At 39.8% G+C, this 22,644-nt stretch overlaps 1 protein-coding gene across 1 annotated transcript in view; it reads right to left on the bottom strand.

Annotated features, from left to right (window-relative positions):
• tns1b (tensin 1b) overlaps positions 1–22,644 on the bottom strand; it is a gene marked incomplete at its 5' end in the record, with an annotated part of 163,859 nt that overhangs the window by 84,980 nt on the left and 56,235 nt on the right. The window contains 1 exon segment of the mRNA XM_084544673.1: positions 16,375–16,412. Within this exon segment, the coding sequence (XP_084400799.1) occupies positions 16,375–16,412 (38 nt within the window).

Here is a 22,644-nt window from a genome sequence, read left to right as displayed (position 1 = left end):
GGTCTGTGTTTGTGAATCGGTGCCCTGAAAGGGTCAGCTGGGGCCTTTGATTGTGGATACATCTGCTATAGCTATTACATGTGTACAGAAAGGTCAGGATTTTGTCTAGTGAATGGGCTAAGATCTTGGTAAATGAGGGATAATACTATTTGGTGATCAAAAAACTCAAAGCCACCTGTCAAACTAAAATCCCCAAATCAAAGACTGGGAGAGGAAACAGGAAGAGCGGAAGAAGCATTTTTTTTCTTCCCTCCTCCTCGTTCGTTCCTTAACCATACAACTGAAAATGCTGTTAAAGAAAGAGCCATTTTGCCATCCTCATGCTTGATTGCATTGAGTCTTTTCAATGATTAGCCGTCATTAAATGTTTAACTATAATGTTCTTCTTTTTGGGAGTTTAATGAGGAGCTCCTTAGGAGTAGTAGAGTGTGAGGGTCTGCAGAAAGAGCTGGCTCCAGTTACAACTAAAAACATGAACAATCGCGAGTACTTGCGAGGACCTTTCAAAAAAATAAATAAATAAAAAATGATTTAAGATTTAAGTTGACTTAAAATAACAGCCAACAATAAAACAGAAAAACTAGTGTGATTTAGTCCAAGTTGGTGGGCTTGTTGTTAGAGCCTCTAACCAGTAAAAATTCTAACGGGGTACACAGTTCAGTTTAACTGCAACATTAGTCTCTGGATATGTGCTTTCATACACTCTTTAAACACCTTCCTCTCGGCCTATGACAACAGTTTCTCACATGTGCCAGACAAGCTGCTAAGTAACTACCTAAGTGAAACATTATATGACGCCCTTGATAAATGTGAAGCTTTTACAGTCCTCTGACTGGATGCTATTAATTATGCTAAAAGCCCAACTAGAGGACATTATACTCTGGCATGGCTAAAGGTTATTTATGTTGTTAATGTAATGCAAGTTTGCAGTATGTGCCAAAATTGAGTCCAGAGGACGAATGGTATAAATAAACTGCTGTGCAGATATTACAATTCTGCAGAGCATTTGGTAAACATATGAGAAAAAGTATATCTGATCAGGTATAACAGAGATGTATTATGCCATGCATTCATTTGGTCTATCACATGCAAACTTTATAGAGCACTTGAGTTTAACATTGAGCATGCTGAAGTGCTCTGCGGCTTATATCACAAAGGGTCGATGCCAAGTTCTTTATCTATTCTATATACAATATCTGTCAAAGAAACAACCAGGATTGTTTGAGTCTGGACAAAAATGGACAAAAGAAATTAAATGGTTTTGTATTTATATAGCGCTTATCTACTTATTGGTACTCAAAGAGCTTTACAGCCACAATGACACATGTATTCGCTCACGCGCACATTCTCACACCAGTGACAAGCACTAGGAGCGACTTCTGGTTCAGTGTCTTGCTCAAGGACACTTTGGCATGTTTTGGGGATTGTACTGCTATCCCAGTTAGTGGACAACCCGCTCTACGACTGAGCCTCAGCCACCCCCAAAAACCAATGCTCTGTTTTACACCAATAAAAGCACTTAAGCTGTGTCTGCAAGGACAGATACACATACACACACACACACACACCAAGAAAAGGATTGCGTCAGCCAAGGAGCATGAGAATTCATGCTGGTGGTTTTTATGGTCCATAGACCACTGCCTTATCCTTATCCCAAATCCTAAACACATACATACATACATACTCACAAACACATGCACACACACACACCCACACACACACATATCGTCTTTCAACAACTTTCCCAAATAGCCCAGCCCTTCCTATGTCCCTGTCCCAGCTGTGTGTGTAGCTGTGGTTAAGGATCTATCATGAGTTCCCTGAAAAATTGGTGAGAGGAGAAGTGGGGGTGTACTGGAGCCCTGATTCTCTGGCAGACAGTAATGATGAAAAATGTCTTGTCTGAAATCCAGTCCGGCACGGGCTCCCTGCCAGGAGATGTACGGCATTCACGCACATCCAGCAGTCATGGGTAATGCCACTGTTCAGGCAGGACAGTGCTGCGTTGCACTCAACACAGGGCAAGCAATGCTTCCAAGAAACATGTGTGTCACGCATCATTCCAACAATGGCATATCTGAACCCACACAGAATTCTCACTATCCGTATTTTATCAACAAGCTGGTACCATAGAGTTAAAAGGAGAGTGGACATTTGACTTACATTGGACAGATAAATGGTGATGTCATGCAACGTCTGTCTGATGTATGCGATGAAAATCCATTGGCAATTCCATTGACGTATAGTTCAGTATTGATTTCATCATGTCCCAAATGTATACCACTTTAAGACCTTATGGACAGTTTTGGCTCTGTTTCAAAATCCAATTTTAAGACCTAGTTTATGTTTGTTTACATTGTGCTCATGTGGTGCATGTTTCTAAATGAAGTTATGTTTAATCCAATAACCAGTATACAGTAGTACTGGGTACTCCAGGGATAGAGTGAGACTGCCATATACAATGTAGTCAATATAAGTGACAGGGTACATGCACAAAGACCTGTACAAGGCCCTAAAGGGTGAATATGACTCATCTTATCAATTGCCTGGTACTCTAACGAGAACATCACATGGATGGGACAGTACCAGCAACAACCAGTGATACCTTTTTATTATTTTCTGCTTTAGGCAGCCTTGGTGTGCAGCTACACTGAACTACAGTGCATTAACATAATTATTGGAGCCTTTTTTGACTACACTCAGTTTGACTCTTACCTTGCATACTATTACATGGTGCTGGCAGTACTATATCCGGAATCAAATTCAAAGTCCAATAACAATTCAGACAATAACAAGGACTAAAAGGAAGAACCACAGCTGTCAGTGTGTATGTGCACTGTGACCTTGCAAATTAGTTTAAGCATGTGTTCTATTGGTTCACTAGTTCTATGTCTTTATTGCCTTTCTCCCCAATTCGAAGCAAATGGGGGCAATTGTACACACACCAAAAAAAAATCCCAAAGTGCCTGCAGCAATGTTTTCTGTGCAACAACTTTTGCAAGGTCCTGTTGTGAAACACTGCAGAAGAGTTCATGGCAAAAGACAAACCATCACTGAATCAGTGGAAGACGGCCAACACACACACACATACACACACACATTATCTCTCACATACAAAAGACATATATACGCATACTATTGCTCGATGGCATATCTCTTTCTACCGCCAATACTCATTGGCAGTTTCTTTTTCAAACTTTGGTGTGACCCCAGGGTCAGAAAGATAAAACACAATGTAAACCTAAGCAACATGCATTGAGAAGAGAAGAGAAGAGAAGAGAAGAGAAGAGAAGAGAAGCAGACATACTCCACCACTGTCATTCCAGCAATGGTATGGCCACGGGCCACCAGCCACAAAACATGGAAAGCCAAGGAGACCACACACATACACAAACTCTACCGTAACAAGCAGTGCTTTACATTACGTTACATTATATTAGGTACAAACATACAAAGACCAACACTAAAACAACAAACTAATTCTAATTACATGCTCATTCATACACATTCCTGCCGTCCGTATCAGATACTGTGAACATACACTAGAAGCAGCACAATGCACTCTGCTGTGCAAACGCACAAGCGATAACTTACCAGTTCTGGAATCATACTTTCACACACACAGTACTACATGCAGACTGTGCATTCCACAGTAAATGTGTGTGTAAAAACAGAACAGAATTGCTGACATACGGTAAAATCCTCCAACATAAAGTACACTAGTACAGCACTTATGCCATGCCACTTACATGTCTGAAAACAGACATCTGAGAGAATTTAAAGCTTCCAGTTTCACAAAGCAGGCAAATCCATAATGCAGAGAGCTTGTTGTGAAACAGCACAGCCAACACTTGGGACAGCCAAGAGCTAAAATACCAGACACACAGCGGCTCGTTCCCCCTCAAAGCCTCACTCCTTACCTGGAACACTGCGGTGGCCATCCTGTTTAAGTGTGTATATTTTTCTCTCTTTCACTCTTTGGTTTTCTCAGTCAGCCTCTGTTTCAGTGCTGCATCGTCCTTTTCTTTCCCCTCCCTGTGCAGCAGAGAGGTTTTCTCTGCGTTCCGACCAGATGGCTAAAGCTAAATCCACTCACTGTTACCTTGGTGCAGCACAGAGCTGGAGGAGTGCACAAGTGTGTGTCAGAGAGCAAGAGAGAGAGAGTTGGTGTTTGTGTGTTGCAGGATCCCGGCTAATGGGTCTGGCTAGTCTCTCCCTCTCTCACTCCTCCTCCAAGAAAGCGAGCATGAATATGTCTAAAGTCTTAATGTGAGTGCGAGAGTAGGGAGAAGTGCAGCCAAAGGCAAATCTTAACATCCCACAACTGGAGAAGGCGCAGTGCAGCACTCAGCGCTGAATAAGCAGGCAAAGTCTGGGTAGAGGTTATTGCTATTTCCCCCCTCCTTCGCTGCCCGGGTTTTTCTACTCCCTCTTGTTCTGATCATTTTCCCCCTCCTCCCAAATGGGGAGACACATGAGTAATGAGAAAGAAGGAAATAATACTGAAGTGAATTTCCCAGGGAGATCGGGGGGAAGTGGACAGGAGCTCGGAAAACAAAAGCGCAGCTCGTTTCTTCTTTTTCTCACTCACTCACTCCTTCCTCACAGGCTCGTTCTTCTTTTCTTGTTATCAGCTTCTCAAGTTACAGGTTAAATGGGAGTCTCCTCGTCCGACCCCTCCACTTGCCTTTCCTGTCTCTTTCCCTCGCTCTCTGACACACACACACATACTCACAGACATCAATACCCACATACTCACTCTACAGCTGCGACGAGAGAGAAAGTACCATGAATGAATCCATTGACTCCAGGCTAAAGTCAAACAGTGTCAACAGCAGCAAAGAGCTACATATTTATCAGTCAGCAGCTCTGTATGTGTTTCTGCTCACCGAGCTACTAAATTGTGTTGTTTTGATTCCGAGAGTTAAACACTGTCTAGAGAACATGGTAGAGTTGTGCAATAAAGTAAGTCAACTGACAGCAGCTACACTGAATGATTATTGCCTCTTTAATTTACTCCTGTCCAATAATGAATAAAACATGCACATCACAAGTACATTTTATCTAGAATATATTGAAACATGCATGAAAATGGAATGACTTTGGATAATTTTCCTGCACCTTGTCTGCACCTTAGCAATATACATATATAGGAATAACTACGCTATTAATGAGGTTTGTGTGAAGTTGATTTGGTCAGTACACAAAGAATTTGATGCATGAATGCAACAACAGCAAAGTGAAGAGAAAGTTTCAACAGAACCAACCAGTTGTGATGATGGAATGTTCTCTACCTGACACTCCAAAAGGAGACATTTCTCTCATTAGAAGGAGCAATAGGAATAATTTTCTGTTAATGCCACAAATGTTTTTAGGCGTAAGCATCCCACAGTAAATACTATTACCCTTTGGAGGGCAGTAATACACCCTGTATCCCCAAAAAGCAGCGAAAAAAAGCAAGAAGAGTTGAGCAGAAAATAAAGATTTTTTTTGAAAAGCAAGTTCAGCTTCAAAGTCCTGCCAGATGGTTCTCTTGAGAAGAATAAAGTTAATTGCATTTACCGTCATTGTGAACTGAGTTATCACCAGATCTAGCAGCTGGTTGAATTGCAACGGAGGCGCCTGGGCAGCAATAATTTGGACAGTATTTGTCATTTGGTTTGTTGCAATAATGATAATGCACATTTACATAAAACATGCACATACTACCCTCCCCGTCCACTGTTTGTTGTTTTTGCTTGTTGTTTTAATTATTATATTGCAGTTCATAAGACTTAAATCATGCAACCAATTGCAATGGGATATTTTAATTTGAAAAAGCTGCAATGTGATTTGAAATGTGTTATTTACTACAGATTACAAATACTTTCAGTTACAGTATGCTGTAATTATGCTTCACCAGACAGACTCAATAACATCTCTGTGGCGTGTTACAAAGACGGGTGAGTAAGTGTGAATTGCAGAAACACAAAATGCATACCTCACAAATCTCAACAATGTGTCATGCAGTCCTGTGCATAAAGCAAATAGTACAGTTGATGGCTTGTTCAAAACTAAAGCAAACACAAATGTCATACATTCTAGTATCACATAAACCTTGTAGCTGTATCCAAGAAACTCCCATGAATGTTTGCCAATGTGAAAGCCAAAAAAGTTCTGTATAACGCCCATGTTTCTCTTTCTTTGTTGGACAACTGTATTTATCAATACAAAACATGAATGCTATTCATATTTGAGCGAGCAAGTTACTGAGGTTTGTGTGAAATTTCAGTAACATTATAGCTGATGATTTGGTCACTCAATGAGGTTCACTACACACAGAGTTTGATAAATGCAACAAGAGAGAAGAGAGGAGAACGTTGCAACAATATCCACAAAGCAAGGAATAGGGTAAAATAATTAAACCAGGATACTAAATGTCAAATACATACCCATTGTTCATTTTGACCATATCACAGTGTCTTCTGTAAAAACTACTGAGACCTGTTGTGTTCATATTTAACTATGACTGATGCATTGAGGGGTCACATTCTTAATAAACTAAAAAAACTAACTAAAATGAAATTTCTGGAAAAAAAAATGACATTTTAACATGTATCAGCATTACATTAACTACAATGACAGAAACCATCCTTGAAAAAAAAGTATTTCACGTGTAGTTTAGTGTTTTAGTTTGGCCCAAGTCCCATCCACTAACATGGAGGGGGTGGAGCTTATGACCTATACTGCAGCTTGTCACCAGGGGGCGCTCTACTTGCTATGGCTTCACTTTTGAGGAGTGGTACCACCTTTATATAGTCTGTGGTCAAGCGTGTATAAAAATATATAAACAGAGACCACCAGCAGATCCATGATAAATATATATATACAGTATATAAGAAAAAGTATTTTTGCATTAAATAGGTAGAAGATACAATCATGGTTTGCCTGGTATCATAATACCTTTGGATAATCTTTGAAAAAGATATTTGTGCATGCAGGAAGGACTGCAACCCAAAACAGTTTTACTGTACATGTGTGGGGGAGTTTAAAAACATCCTTTGACCCACCAACTGACAACATGTTAATTACTCAGCAATCATTGCTCTAATTGGCGCTGTGGCAGAAGTGATAGTTTAGTGTTTGGCCCATATTGATTCAAGCTGCTTTGAGACTAAATTAAAACACTGAAACCAAACCGATTATGTGACACTAGAGAGCTCCACAAAGCTGAGTGGACTACTAATTCTCAGTAGACTCAACAAAGCCAGCTACTAGAAACAATTCACTTTAATTTTACCTGAATTCCTAAAAAGCAGTCAAGAGTTCTCACAGAAAACAGTAAGCGTGGCCTTTTTATTTGCATTCACAACCTCACCAGCTATTTTCCGGTAGGAGACACAGAGACATTCCTGAAGAATGTTTGGTACAAATTTGTTGCAAATTAAGGATTATTTTTATGCCTCGACATGGAAAGAATGGCCGCCGCCTTTGATGTTGCTCAGAAGTAATTACATGGAAGGTAGCTCTGAAAGGAACACCTTTAAGTGAGGTCGTGTTCACCAGATGTCGACTCAGTAAGGGTTATTTAATTCGCTATTAATGACAAGGGCCAGGAAGGAAGGGAGGGCTGCCAGAGAGGCGACATGTGGTTTTTGCTAACAAAACAACATGCTTGTTTATGTGAGATATACACCTTTAATGTAGGGACTGTACTGAGCTGTGGGAAGTGGGAAATCCCTGCTTTTTAGTGTCTGACTTTGTCTGTGTCTGTCCTGTGCTTTGAGTCACTTCAATGCAATTATGCAAAACCAACAGTTACAATTCTGTATCCTCGGAACTGGAAAGTGTGGGAAAGTTATCTGTCTGTGTTTATCTGTCTGTTAATATGTTTCTCTCAGTCTGGACTATATCCTATGTCCTGGCCTTTATTGCCTTATGATCCCCTGGCTGCTATCTGTAATCACACCAAAATGCCAGAGACAACTCTGAGAGAGTCATTTTTTTCATCATTTGTTTTACCTTTATGGCTCACTTTCCTGGCAGCTTATGGGTGCTTTTTCAATTTAACTTTTAGATGGCAACGGGGAGGAAAAACAACGATGAGAAACGTAACATACAGGCAGAAAACGAACAACGTGGAGAACATAAAGAGGAGGAGAGTGCTCTGGGTGAGGTCCAGTTTCATGAGTCTGACTCAAGCTTTCCCAAGCAACAGCAGATCTCTGTCCCCCAGCGCCCAGTGGAACGTTTCACCAACGCCCATTTAGTGTACAGACCAGATTTAACATGGATTTTTCTTCTGGATGGTCATGATTAGGCAACGGGAGCTTAGAGACAGCAGAGGCAGGAACACGATGGAAAAGCAGTCATACTGAATCAGAGGACTGGATGGTGATATATGGGTGCCGAACTGAAAAAAGTTTTCAAACTCCGCCAGCATTTAATGAAGACACATCACCCACGGCTGTTGTAGTGGACGGGGTGACACCACAAAAGATGGTGCATTCATTAAATGAAGCCTTCTATGTTCAATAATATCATTTACCTAATTTAGTTCTTCCGTCTCCGTCTCTCCCTCATGCACTTGGCTGATTGTTGAGATTCTTTCCAGCACCTCTTGATTACTTCATCATGTTAAAGGCCGGGCGTTCCTCTTTGTTTACTCTGCTGTATCTATGCACATGCCGCTACCATGCACTTACCAAATACATGGCCACAAGCCACAGCTCATTGTGTAAGCCATTCGCTCACACGTGGAAAGATGATGGTGTAGTCTTTGGTCCTCATAAAGCTCAGTTAAAACTAAAGCTTTGTTTTGTTTTTTCAGCTCAATTAGTAACATATTTGAGCTTGAGCAGCAGCAGCAGCTTCTGTGCTCAGAAGATCAAGGTTAAAGCTGCACATCTAAATAGAGAGAGTCCTTGCTCCAGTTTTTACAGAGTATTTTAGCATGTTTTAGCTACAGATGTTGGTTTGTGCTCCAAGATTTGGCCAGAAACATGATTCCAGTGTAGGCCAATTATTATTACATAACAGCCTGGTCACAATTATTTGTGCTGACCACGATCATTTGCATAATTGTTTCCATTTATCTGTATAAAAGCAACAGGATGAAACAGAAATTCCGTATTTCCATCACTTTTTTCATCTTGTTTTCCACAGTTTAAGGTTTACTGTGCACTTCCTCTTGTTGTGTATCCTTTCTCTACTACAGTTAAATGGAACCTGAGGGCATAATAAGTGCCACCAACTCTTTATCTTGAGGGTAACATGGTGACGGTATACTCTATATCCAAAGAAATGCAGAAATACAAGTAGAGTTATGCTGCAAAACTTTGACACATAATTTATTGCATAATTATTTGTACAATTAATATTCATATTTCATGATGATGACAACCATACTCCAAAGCTAATTTTGCTCTGTGTCTATTGGTTATGAACTGCCAACGAGCATCTGTTTGCTATCACAACACCTCATAACACTATTTAGAAAAGCGCAATATAAATAAGGCAAATATGGAATCGTGAATCATTTACGTGTTGTGTTTACGGCTTGTTCCACTGCTCAAAGACAAGTGCCCAAAATAAATGAATGGAGCTTTAAACGATTTTGGTTGTTCTCCAGCAGCTCTGTTTACTACAATGGCTCAAAATGTCCCTACAAATGTTTAGCATTACTTATTGGACTCAAATATTGCAGAAAATAATTTAAAAATCCCGACACAGCCAGAAATATAACCCCTTTTCCAAAAGACTCCTCAAATTAGAAGCCATATGATTTATCCCGTGCTAGAGTTGTTGTTGTGCTCCTGCAGACGTTTGCTGTCATAAGGAGGAGGGCAGAGCAGCGAGCATGTGTTCTGTCCTGTGACTGCTAATTCAATTAGCCTCAGAGCTGCTGGCTGGCTCTGCATTTGATTAGCTGCCTTCTTGAAAATACAGCACATGCAGAAACCGTGAAAAAAAAAAAAAAAAAAAGAATATTTTGATTATGACTCTTCCCTGTACATTTTATGTTTACTCTACCAAATCCCCGCCTTCAGGCTGTGACAGCAAAATGACTTTGACACAGCTCCTTGTACATTCTCTTAACAGGGGTTCATCCCCCTCCTCTAGGGCTATCCCTCCTACTATAAGTCCCATGTCTTACTCTCTGCAGGGCTGCCACCGCATGGAAAAGGAAGGAAGCTGTTAATGTTGTCACTGCGGTACAATACAGCTCAGACATCTTTAAAATTTCACTTAGAGATATGTAAGCCATCTTTTACAACTGAAGAACTACGTGTTTCATCTTTCTTTCAATCACTGGTTTATTCAGTAACATTAAAGCACATCAAACTACATGCATGCATCCTTTCATACATCAGAGGCATCAAAAGGATTGGTCACATTTAATGATTTTGAGCTGTAGTTGTAAAGTTTAAGTATATGCCATATAGCAACTGAGTTTAGCCCTAGAGGAGGTGAATGAACATTACAGAAATGAAAGGTAGAGATTTAAGGATGGATGAGAATCGAACTGAACACAGTCAATCAGCTTTGTAGCTGCAAGGAACTTCTCCCAGCTACAAACGTGATTTAGGTGTAATAACAGCTTGAGGTGATGATGGTGAGAAGTCATGGGATAGTTCATCCAATCACTTGCCAAGCAGTTTTAGTGTCTGCTGTTTTCTAGGATGACTTTTCGGATGGTTCTATGTAACAAACCATCTGGTGCATCAGGTTCATTTATGCAGCAGCCTCTCTCCAGGTACTCCGGCTTCCTCCCACCATCCAAAGACATGCTTGTTAGGTTCATTGGTGATTCTAAATTGGCCGTAGGTGTGCATGTGAGTGTGAATGGTTGTCTGTCTCTCTGTGTTAGCCCTGTGATAGACTGGAGACCTGTCCAGGGTGTACCCCACCTCTCGCCCAGTGACAGCTGGGATAGGCTCCAGACCCCCCGCGACCCTTCCCCGTGTTGCTGTTTAGTATAACATTTACCTTTGCAAATTAGCACTTAATGTGCCAGTGTCATGGAGATGTCGTCACAGTATTGGAAAAATTAAAATCGAGACCTGCGATCAAGCAAAATAGTAATAATCACAGAGTGACAACGATTCATCCTGTGAGGAATGTTGGTGATACTATCACAAGAAGTCAGGCTCACCAGAGTCAGTACGATGCATCTTTTGAGGACCAATAATGTAATGGCAATGAATAGTTAATAGATTTCAGTCTGGACAAAAGTGGTTGAACAACAGACAGTGCAGTACCTAGAGCTGGCATTCTTAGAAATACTTAAAACTCCCTGGTTTCAGCTTTTCAAACGTGATAAATGAAACTATTTTTTAATTTTTAATGGTTTGAAAGGTTTTTATTGTCATCCCAAAACAGGAGGTAGAATGGAACATGGTACTGAGGTCCAGTCACACCAAAAGAAAAATAGATCTAAAAAACAAACAACTATATAACAGGGGCCTGAGGACACATGCCGAAGGGGAGCTAGTGTTCTCAATAATGGGTGAGAAAGTGATGAAGCACCTATCATGATGAAGGACTCAGCCCAATGGTTGTTGAAACAAATTGGCAATTATAAGAGTGTTACTATTTACTATTTTCTTATTATGGTTGTAGTTTTTGACCAAATAATTAAGCTAATAATCCAAAAAACATGTTTAAAGCACTACTAGGAGGTTAACCACAGGACCTTCAGATCAGGTGGGCATTTAGTTGTAGTTCAACTTCAGCTGTATGCTTACTATCACTGTAATCCAGATTTTGCAGTTGAAGGCTGCCCTCTGTAGTCACTGTCTCCACATGCTGCTCAGGTGAGGAAAAGGCCAGCTGCAAAACTAAGAAACTCTCAAAAATGCACTTCACATGTGTGGATACAGGTGTTCGGATGTGTCAACTACTTGTGGGCAATAAATAATACAAGATAGATGGTGTGTCTTACTCTCAGCCACACCAAGGACTTTATATCTCCAGGTGATCTCTCAGAAATGTTAAAAATGTCGGAAAACAGTAGCTCCTCATGTGCGCACAGTGCCAGAATGAATATTAAACTCAGTGGTATGTACTTTCATCCAGAAACTTCCTGGAAGCGAGTACATTTTTGTAACACACACAATGCAGCAATTGCAACCAAGGACTTTGATTATTTGTCATTATTTCAACTGATTTGTTTGAAATATTTCATTGGTGTGCTTAATGCTTGATAAACATGAAAAATATAATCAAGTGTTAAGAAAAATGTTACCACATTCTGCAAAACAAAAGAAGCAATTTGCTACTTTTTACTTGGCAAACATGCTGAGCCAAATCAGGACATATCCATCAGCATGTTGCACGCAACAGAACTCGTGGTGTGGTCACAATCAACAAATCTGAAAAAACAAAAGTGCCAAGTGGAAGCGAGCCAGCACAAAGAAATACACGAGTTCCCTCCATAGTTTCAAAACATGCATTCTGAGAATTTCAGGAGCTGGGAAAAATGAAAACAAGTGCTTCATCATTTCAGAGCATTTAGCTGAGTGAGAGGGTGTGCATGTTCTCCCACTTTGGTTTCTCAGACTTCTTTCCTCATTAACGGTGGAACTTGGTGGTTTCCTTCTCAAAACATGCTTGACAGGCAAAGAAGGATCAGTGAAATCCAATAGGTTCCACTCAGCACCTCAGCTGAGTAGCACTAACCCACAATAGTTCAGGATAAGTGAACAGGTATCTGTTGACTCCACAGCCCAGTGTATTTTCCAACAGACGTGACCAAAAGTATGACAGTGTATGAAACTGAAAATTTAAATACTAAATTTTTGTCATGATCAACAAGTCTCACAAAGAAACAGACTCATTTTTTTGCTTAATTAACACCAGTTACAAAGAAATGTTGGACTGTACTGTACTTATTTTTTTTTTCAAACTCTCACAGAGCAGTCGCCATGGCAACTGGTAGTCCTCATGATGTCACATCCTGTTTCAATAGTGTCAAATAACTAACTGAAACTAAACTTGTCAGAGAAATTGACACTTGAACATACATCAGCATTATGTTAACTACCTAAAATGACAGACACCATTCTTAAAAAAAAATATTTGACATGTACTTTTGCACTTTAGTTTGGCTCCAAGGGGAGCTCTACTTGCTTTGGCTTTACTTCTGAGGAGCTGTTCCATTGTCCACAGTCTATGGTGGGGGGTTACGCCCCCAAAAACATTTAGACCAGTGCGCTGGTGTGTCTTACTAAGCAGTTAGAGAAGTTAAATATATAAGATTAAGTCTGAGTTCGCAGTGGTTCTGGTGATCCTTCTGACTCAAATCAGTGCAGCAGTCAAAGGACTCATAAGATCCAGGTAAATGGAGACCTCGGACTCATGATTCCTGATTCAGTAAGAAGATTTGAATCTTTAACCCGGGTGATTCAGGAACCAACCACTGTGTGAAAAATGTTGTGGTAAACTCAGTTAATTTTATGGGCTCGGGTTACTCTGAGTCACTTGCTAAAGTGCAACGGTTAATGGAGGCCTCAGACTCATGATTCCTGATTCAGTACAAAGATTTGAATCATTAACTTGATTGATTTAGGAACCCACCAGTTCTAAACAACACAGCTGTACTAAAATCACTTCAACATAAAGAAGACATCTCAGTAGATGGTGTGTAGGAGCCTGAAGAAAGGAGAACTTGCTGCGATGCATAGTTATATTTCTGATGAAGTACACGTTAGGTTACGGCCTAGGGTCCGATGCTACGCCGCAGCTATGCTCCAGCTGTGCCCCAGCTATGCCACAGCTAGTCCTTTAATGTGCCATGGTACTAGAAATTATGCGTTACTCTGACAAAGGACATTGTCACTTATTTCAGTCCTACATACACATCCTGCTGCTCTAAATTCCCACCAGATCACCTAATCTGTTCTCTACAAGGCCCAGCTGTTTTGGGAACCAGTAAAACATTTGGGATTTCCTGACAGTCTGAGTCATCTGGGCTTGTAGCCCTTTTCCAGCACAAAAGGATACTGTTTGCTGCATAAAACGGAAGGAGTGTGCTCTTAATAAATGAGATTAAACAGTAAAGATTGAAAAAGTTGGGAAATGAATCTAACTATACAACTAGGACAAGTCTAAATCTACAAATGTTCCATTACTGGTGCTGGGTGGGTTCTTACCAGGGAATATCTTCAGACTGAAATTAGCATAAGCAGCCCATGAGCTCTTAAGCAGTCTGGGGTCTACCTTTCCTTAATTCTTCCACAGCAGGATAGCGGGAAAGTCCCAAACAACTTGCCTCTCTATTTTTCTATAAGCAAGTAAAGTACGAGCAAAAGGAGGAAGAAAAATGTCTGGAAAACTGAAACAGTCAGGGGATGTATATCTGGTACAAACGTAAAATAATCTGGGCAATTTTACTTTGAAATCCATCTTGTCTCTATTTCCAGGGTGATCTAATCTGCTGATTCTGGCTCCTTCCTGTCATCACCCAGGAGTGGAATTTTACTGACAAGATTTAACTCATTTTTCACATCCAGTTGTAAGCAAAGATGCACTCGGGTGGGGGACGCAATTTGTGACCATTTGTTTGCAGCTGCCAGGTCAAATGTGAACCACATATTAGTCTTATGTCCACAGAGTGATCTATAGCACGTACTTGGGAGAACTTTTCCAGTTTGTGATTATTATCGAGCATCTGGATTCATGTAAGCATGTAAATTCATATACAGTAGGACTGACAGCACATAGAAATGTTTTCAACATAAATAAGTCATAAATTTGTGCCCAGCAGTTTTGCAGGCCTTTGTGCCGATAGTGATCATTCTTGACCCTGCCTTGGTCACTCCCTTGTTTTTCATCTCGGGCTTGTTAGCAAATTGCTTCCTGCCAAAGCTATGACATTTTCAACTGAAATGTTTAGAAAAAGAAATGCTGCTGTGATTTTTGGAGATGGAAAGTTGCAGATTTGTATATATGGGCACTGGCAGTTAGTTCTGGACTTCCATAACAGTAAATTTGACTTCTGGCTTCCTGAAATCAAAATCTTATAAACAAGTATGTACTGTGCACTTCCATTTATCATAGTTTGTTTTTCAGTACAGCTGAAAAAAAAGTTGCTGAGAAAATAAGAGAACATTGATGAAGAGAAAGGGACTACTACAGTATTTGGTCAAAACATCTTCATATCCAACATATCAAGATAGGGTATTTATTTATGTACTGAATATTTCTTCAGCTCTCTAATAATTTCTCTAATGATTCAGAATTACTGGACAAAAAATATAAGGTAAAATTTCAGTATTTAGGGAGCTCTGTTGCTAAAAATGAAATGTCACTAAAGAGAATAATAAATGTGGGAACAGACAGAAAGCAAAAAAAACAACAACAACAACAACAAAAAAAACAATTATGTAGTATTATTTGCACAACAATGTTTTCCAGATCAGCTCTGCCACACTCTTTTATTTGGACAAATTTGTTGTAAATAGCTGGTTTCAGATTTATTCCACCTGTTCAACTGAGGAGGTGCGAGTTTGTGAGAATTGTTCATTACCATAATCAAAGGTTTCTAAAGCCCCATAGATACCTGTTTATTCAAAAAAATATTAACAAAGGGTGCAACACATTTAACATGCAAGAATACACAAGCCAACATGGGTTCAGCTCATCATCTCAGCCGTTTTGTCTGATAACTTTCCACTATGGCTCTGTCCCACATGGCCCAACTCGTATTTGGTGTGGCTTGTCTGCCCTGCACCCCTGGCATTTCCTGTGAGTAAAATAGGGAGTGGGCAAACCTGGCAACTAGCGCCCGTTTCAATAATGGATACCAGATGAAGGGTGTGTCCATAGGTGTGCTGTATGCTTATGTAGAAAAATCCTGTTTAAAGCTCTACATAAACTGTAACTTGACACAGACAAGACATACACTGACTGTCTGATTCTAATAATCTAGCAAAAACTTGTGCCTCACTCTGTTTTCCCTCCCCTTTTCTTGTGCGTGTTCTTTGCCTTTCCACAACAAGATGAATCAAGCAAGGTCTTTTATTTTTAGACACAGGGCAATCTACAAGACGCAAGAGTTCGTCCAATGTAAACATATTCTGGTACAAAGAGCACTTGTTTGGACATTCTTGTGATTTTTTTGCAGAACCCTAAACTCCCTAAACTCCACCTACCCTCCACATCTGCATGCACTGTAAATGTACACACATACACACTTGTCCCAGGGAGTAGCTGCCTCTTTGGAAGGAAAGGTCAGGTATTAAAGCAGCCTTTTTGTGTACTTTTCATGTGGGAAGCAATGCAAATCTGATCCATAAAAGCATAATCACATATGTAAATATCATTCTAAAGTGACACTGCATTCATGTCTGTGTCTTTGAGTTGTGAAGATGTGAAAATCATTATGACTCTTACCTTGACCTCACATTTCTTGTGGCAAGCTATTCGGCACACTGAAGAAAAAAGAGAAAAAGAGAAAATAAATTAACTTTACAGTTCATAAAAAAATCCCCAACATTATGGAGAAGTCCAGACTGTGTGGTGCAGTATGAGTCATGACATTGAGCAGTTATCAAGGAGGCATGAAAAAGCAAGAGGTTCATTCAAATTCCACAGTGTTTGTTCTGTGGTCAAAGTCAAATATCATCTACTGTTGGCAGGCGAACACTGCCCAGTGTCAGTTTTGTGCTCTCAAGACTCTGGCGTCGTTTCAAAGGCTTAATTTACTACTCTGAAGGACAAAAGAGCTCTGATATCTGTGTCACTGGTTAAATTAGCAACATTTAACTCTCAGCATGTGATGTTTTTTACTGGAATGTAGAAAAAAAAACACAAAATACGCTGTTTTATAGTTGTAGAGATGTTCAAGAGATGCTTACTGAGTCATTGCAGACAATCCTAAAGATACCTTTGTGTACTAAACAACTTTCAGCGGAATGAATCAATCAAGATATTTTCTCTTTCATGCACACAAACAACAATCGACAACCTCATACATTTTCCTACTTCTTTGCCCAAAGACCATTCAAGTCTGCACTTAAAGAATATTACTTTTTGATAGAATACTAAGGAATAAGACATATCCAGAATATGAAAACAAATTAATTCCTAGCATAGAGTTTTACTGATTCTTATTTTCATAATGTTATGGGAAGTGTCTTCTGTGCACAGTGCTGCAGTGGTTAGGTGGTTAGCTCTGTTGCCTCACAGAAAGGGTTCTGGGTTTTAACCATAGACTGTATAAATATGGACGGCGTGTCCCCAATCCCTTGCATTGGCCAAACTGATGCTAGTTTTCTGTTTGATTAATACTGCGCTCTGCTCTACCTCCACCAGTTACAAATAAAATGTTGGAATGTACACTGCGCTTATTTATTTTTTCCCAACTCTCATGGTCCTATGGGACCGCTTCATGTAGCGTTTGGCAGGGCAACTGGTTATCATGAAGTCACATCCTGTTTCTATAGCTTCAAATAACTAACACGAAACGTATATCCAAAAAGGGTTTAAAAAAGGGCAACTTGACTTGAGGTTTTTTGAGAAGATGTTTCACCACTCATCTGAGTAGTTTCTTCAGTTCTAGGGGACTGCTGGTAAGTTTGATGTTTAAATAGGAAACTCTGTGGGTAACCCATCAGAAACTTGCTTGCTTGTGTAAACAAGCAGAAACTGATGCAGCTAATTTCCATTAACGGTTATACTTACCTGTCGCTCAATTCAATTCAATTTTATTTATATAGCGTCAGTAACAATACAAATCAAGGTGCTTTACAACATCTGGTCTGAAACCCGGCCTGAAACCCCCAGAGCATGCTTGAAGACGACAGTGGCAAGGAAAAACTCCCTTTTAGCAGGAAGAAACCTTGAGCAGAACCCAGCTCATATGGAGGGAACCATCTGCCCAAGGCCAGCCAGGTAGAGACAGAAAAGAGAGAGGAGAACAGTAGTAGCAACGAGATAAAACATACATCTGTCATAGATACATATATCTGACTAAAGCGTTGAGGGGGGACTGTTTTTGTCCCCATCCTCTTCCCTATGAATGGTGCTCTAATGACCCTTGTCCATCAGAGGCTCCAGTCAAGGTGTGAATGGGCCTGAAACTTCTTGGGGACAGAAGTTAAAACTGTATTGTAAATAGATGGCAGATTAAATCTCAGTCCACCTCCTCTGTTCAGAGAAGGTTTTTCCAGTCTGACATAGATGGCTTCCTTTACTCATCTTTCAAACCATCGGTCTTCTCTGGCTAAGATTTGGACGTTGTTATCTTCAAAGGAGTGCCCTTTCTCCTTCAGGTGTAGGTGGACCGCTGAATCGTTTCCTGATGAGCTGGCTCTCCTGTGTTGGTACATGCGTTTATGGATGGGTTGTTTGGTTTCCCCAATGTATAAATCTGTACACTCCTCACTGCACTGAACAGCGTACACCACATTACTCTGTTTCTGCCTGGGTGTTTTGTCTTTAGGTTGGACCAGTTTTTGCCCAAGTGTATTACCAGGTTTGAAATAAACTGGAATGCGTTTTCTGAAAATTCCCCAGAGTTTCTCCAACACCCCAGCCACCTACGTGATGAGGATGTTCTTCATTTTGTTCTACTCCTCCTCTCTGTCCTTTGGGATATCTTTCTGAGCCTTTGACAAAGGCCCAGTTGGGATACTCACATGTCTATTGTTTGTTTGATGTGTTTCTATTCTTTCTCCTTACCATCTATCTTGTGGGTACAGTCTGTGCTTGGTGCTGAAGAGTTCTGATGACCCCCTGTTTGTGTTCCAGGGGGTGGTGGGAATCAAATAATAAGTGCTGATCAGTGTGAGTGGGTTTCCTATATACTCCAATGTTGAGGCTTCGGTCTTCTTCCACGTGCACCAGACAGCCGTGTGAACTTGATGTTGCTGTCCACTGCATTGATATGCTGCTTCAACTGATTAAGGGTGTACAAACTTATTGGTTCCGTATGAACTTCCTACTTGTCATCACGGAATTGCATATAAATAACATGCCACTTCAGGCAAATACAATAACAATGCATTTTAAGATTTCCTTTGTTGTATTTTATAGGTTGGAGTTAAAGCCGTCTTTCATCTGAGATAACACAGCATGAAATAATACAACAAAACCACAAAAAGCTATACTGCTAGCACACAACATGATTGGGCATGTTATTCATACGATGTTAGGTGACAATAGACTGGAACCTTGGTTTTGGAGTCCTGGTTCAGTTTTTGGTACAGCCATCTTAAATTAAGGCGTTCAAATGCTGGCATGCTGTTAATAAGAAAGGACTCTCTAGTATAAGATAATTCTAGTATAAGATAATTCAAAGAAAAACAGCAAGGGATCACTTAGGTGATTACATTGGATCATTTGGAAAGCCTGCATTTCTTTAACATTGTGGCTTTATCCATGTCTTGACAAATAATAGATGGAATGCCTTGAAGAGTTTATTTGAAGGAAACGACGTTATGTGGGGATTAAAGCAGAGATACAGTAAAAAAAAAAAGAAAACGCTAATGAAAACCTCATCAGACAAGATTAAAGACAACTTTAATCTATAGAATTTCCACACATATTTTGCAGCTTTCCTCCTATCCTCTCTGTGGACTCCCACTGGGTCTACAAATAAGGGTCAATATGGGAGAGCACCTGGACCGGCAGCTCATAAACTGTCAGATCCCCTCGAAGGACAGAGAACCAAAACACAGATCAGTGTGCCGAGGCCGAGGCTTTCCAAATAAAGAAGAAGGCTGTATGGTTTTACTGGAACGCTCTACACCTTATGTAATGAGTTATTCTTCCTGTCTTGAGCCACATTTTTCGAGGCAGTTGTAATATTTATTGTGATTAGATGTTAAGTCGTGATATGACTTAAGGAGGTGACCAGTCTGGACACTGTGTGAGAGTGGAGATCATGCCTGTGCTAGTGTTTTTCTGAACCCTATACTTCCTGTAATCTTTCTTGCTTGAGCTTAAACAACACTGCAAAACACTTCTCCCTGCAATGTGTTTTTTAAAATCACACATACTCCAATGTATATTTTCAGGAATCCATCCTCTCATTGTAAATAAATGAGGCAGCATGATTACATATGAAATAATGAAAGTTTTTCAACTCCAGTGAAAGTTCAGGACTCATCCTATGCGGCTACATACAAACATTTACAAGTCAGCAGCATAAATGTAGAGAAGTGAATATGAATATGAGTTCTGAGTTCATTAAGAGGTCGGGCTGAACACATACACAGGCACACTCTGTACAGCTGGTACTGGGGAATTTGTGAAAATAATAGAACATTAACATTAGTTTTGGTCTCTGTCTGTTCCAACACTTATAATTCCCTTTTGTAATAGGTGGTAACTAATTGTTTTATTTGGCTTCTTTGTAACTTTGTAGCTTCTTATGGACCTAAAGAAGCCCTTAGCTTGGTTTGGGGTCAAAGGTCAAGTCCTGAGAGTAGCCAGGGGTCAAGTTAGCAACTACAAGGCTTGAATCTTAATCAAAAGAATTCATTAATTTTCTATTCTTCACAGGGACAATGACATTATTATTATTCAGAGAAGACATGGACTTAGTCAAACCATATGCAGTCTTGTTTAACTTGACTGACATATCACTGTTTCATCAGCTTTCATTTATTGATACCACAACTTATCTCAGGCACACAACAAACTAATGCTCACTGATAAATGTAAGATATATATATATATATATATATATATATATATATATATATATATATATATATAATAAAAATGTGGATTCACTTAGATTTCATGGATGGTGAACACATATCAAGGCAAGAGAAAGTGAGTAGCTTACTTTTTAGAGCTAAATATGTAATTACATCATGGTGCTTGTAGTTTCTGTTTAAGCACCCACTGGGCTATATTTGCATTTGGGGGGTTAACATTTGAGAGTCTTTTTGACGTCTTGATTAGAGACTTTCAAATGTGGGTGGCAGCATGAAATCCTACCGGGATACACACAGTCCCAGAGAGACCTAAATTCCCAGGGTCAAAAGGAACAGAGCTCTTCTATGATAGGACCCACAAGTCGACTGCACAAGTGGAAAAAAATAATAAAACACATTACATCGTACTTGTTGTCTCTCACGGAGGTTGACAAAATATTACTTGTTGACTGATCGTCTGTGCTTTCTTTTTTTTCTCTAGCCAAAACTGCAACAGCTATTCTACTATGATATAAAACAGAAAATTGAAGGAAAATTAAAGAGGATTTTGTGGATTTTAAAGGACTACACTAATGAATACGTACACAATTAGTACTTCGTATATTTATACATTATACCAGCCAACTCACCTGTAATAGCACTACTATTGTCACTAAAAGATTTATTGCCCAGTGTTCTTGTTTATCCCTTTAACTGTAACTTTATGAACACTTTATAAACACTAAACATTGAATTAATATTTTGAAACCTAGCTCTATTTATTATTTTCTACTCATTATCAATTTCTTATGTACCATGAATCAGCTATATCGTGTACTTTTGTTTGTATCGTGATTATTTTCAACATGTATGGTTTAGTCAGATGTATCTATGTAAGTATGACAGATCCATCTTCTGTAACCGCTTGTCCTGTGAAGGGTCGCGGGGCCTATCCCAGCTGTCATCGGGAGAGAGGCAGGGTACACCCTGGACAGGTCTGATTTGATTTGATTTGAACTGAATTGAACTGAATTGAATTGAATTGAATTGCATTTTAACACAGAATGACACAATGGAGTGACTTTCAGTTTCAACTTTCAAGGCTATGAACACTGGTTGAAAATCCTTGGCGTTCAGAAAAAAAAAGCAAATATGTACAGTACATTAACAATTCCACAACAAACTTCCATGACAGCTTTTAAATGCCGTTTACATGTTACATGGAATGATCTCGTATGTGTGCAGTGCTGTCAGTTTCCATTTCTTGTACAATTTTTGCTTACGTTATTTTATTTTATATAAAAAATGTATTATTATTTTTAACTATTTTACACCTATTTTTCTTTTTACAGGTGGTTTTCAAGAGTGTTTTTTTTGTTGTTGTTGTTGTTGTTGTTGTTTGTGTTTTTTTTTTATGTGCAACTGAGCTGTGACCAAACAATTTCCCTTGTGGATCAATAAAGTCTACCTAAGTTTCTAAGTCTACCTCAGTTCAAACATGCTTGGCCATTTGCTTGATAAGCGTAAATGCCATGTGTCTGACCATCAGGACGATGTCCAGCACTGCTTCTAGCACGTGAGTCCCCTGGTAAACAACACTCCTGGCTCACATGGGAAAAAGCAGGACTTCCATATTGGGTGTGAAAGCGCAGAGCCCAGAGCGCTCGGGTTAGGCTTTACCTTGTTAGGAAGTCGCAGATTTGGAGAATAAACAGAGCAGAAATGTTCCTGGTGGAGGGAGGGAATAAGGGAGGGAAGAAGGGAGGGAGGGGAGAGGGGAGAAAATCAGCAGTGATGAGGCAGGATGGAAGATGAGGAGAGAGAAGTAGATGTCAGAAGAGAAAAGAAAAGATACTGGAGAAAAAAATTGTGGAAAGGATGAATCATAGACTGAAGAGGGTGCAACAACTGCAGACATCAGTCATGCAGAAAACGAAAGGACAGCAGGGATGGGAGTTGGTCAGGATGAGGAGATGATGAAGAGTGTGGAACACAAGTTGCTATCTCACTGGTCTGT

Source organism: Chelon labrosus, assembly GCF_963514085.1.
Source record: "Chelon labrosus genome assembly, chromosome: 5".
NCBI lineage: Eukaryota > Metazoa > Chordata > Actinopteri > Mugiliformes > Mugilidae > Chelon > Chelon labrosus.
Note: the sequence above shows the minus strand (reverse complement) of the source record. Positions and strands in the feature narration are given on the sequence as shown.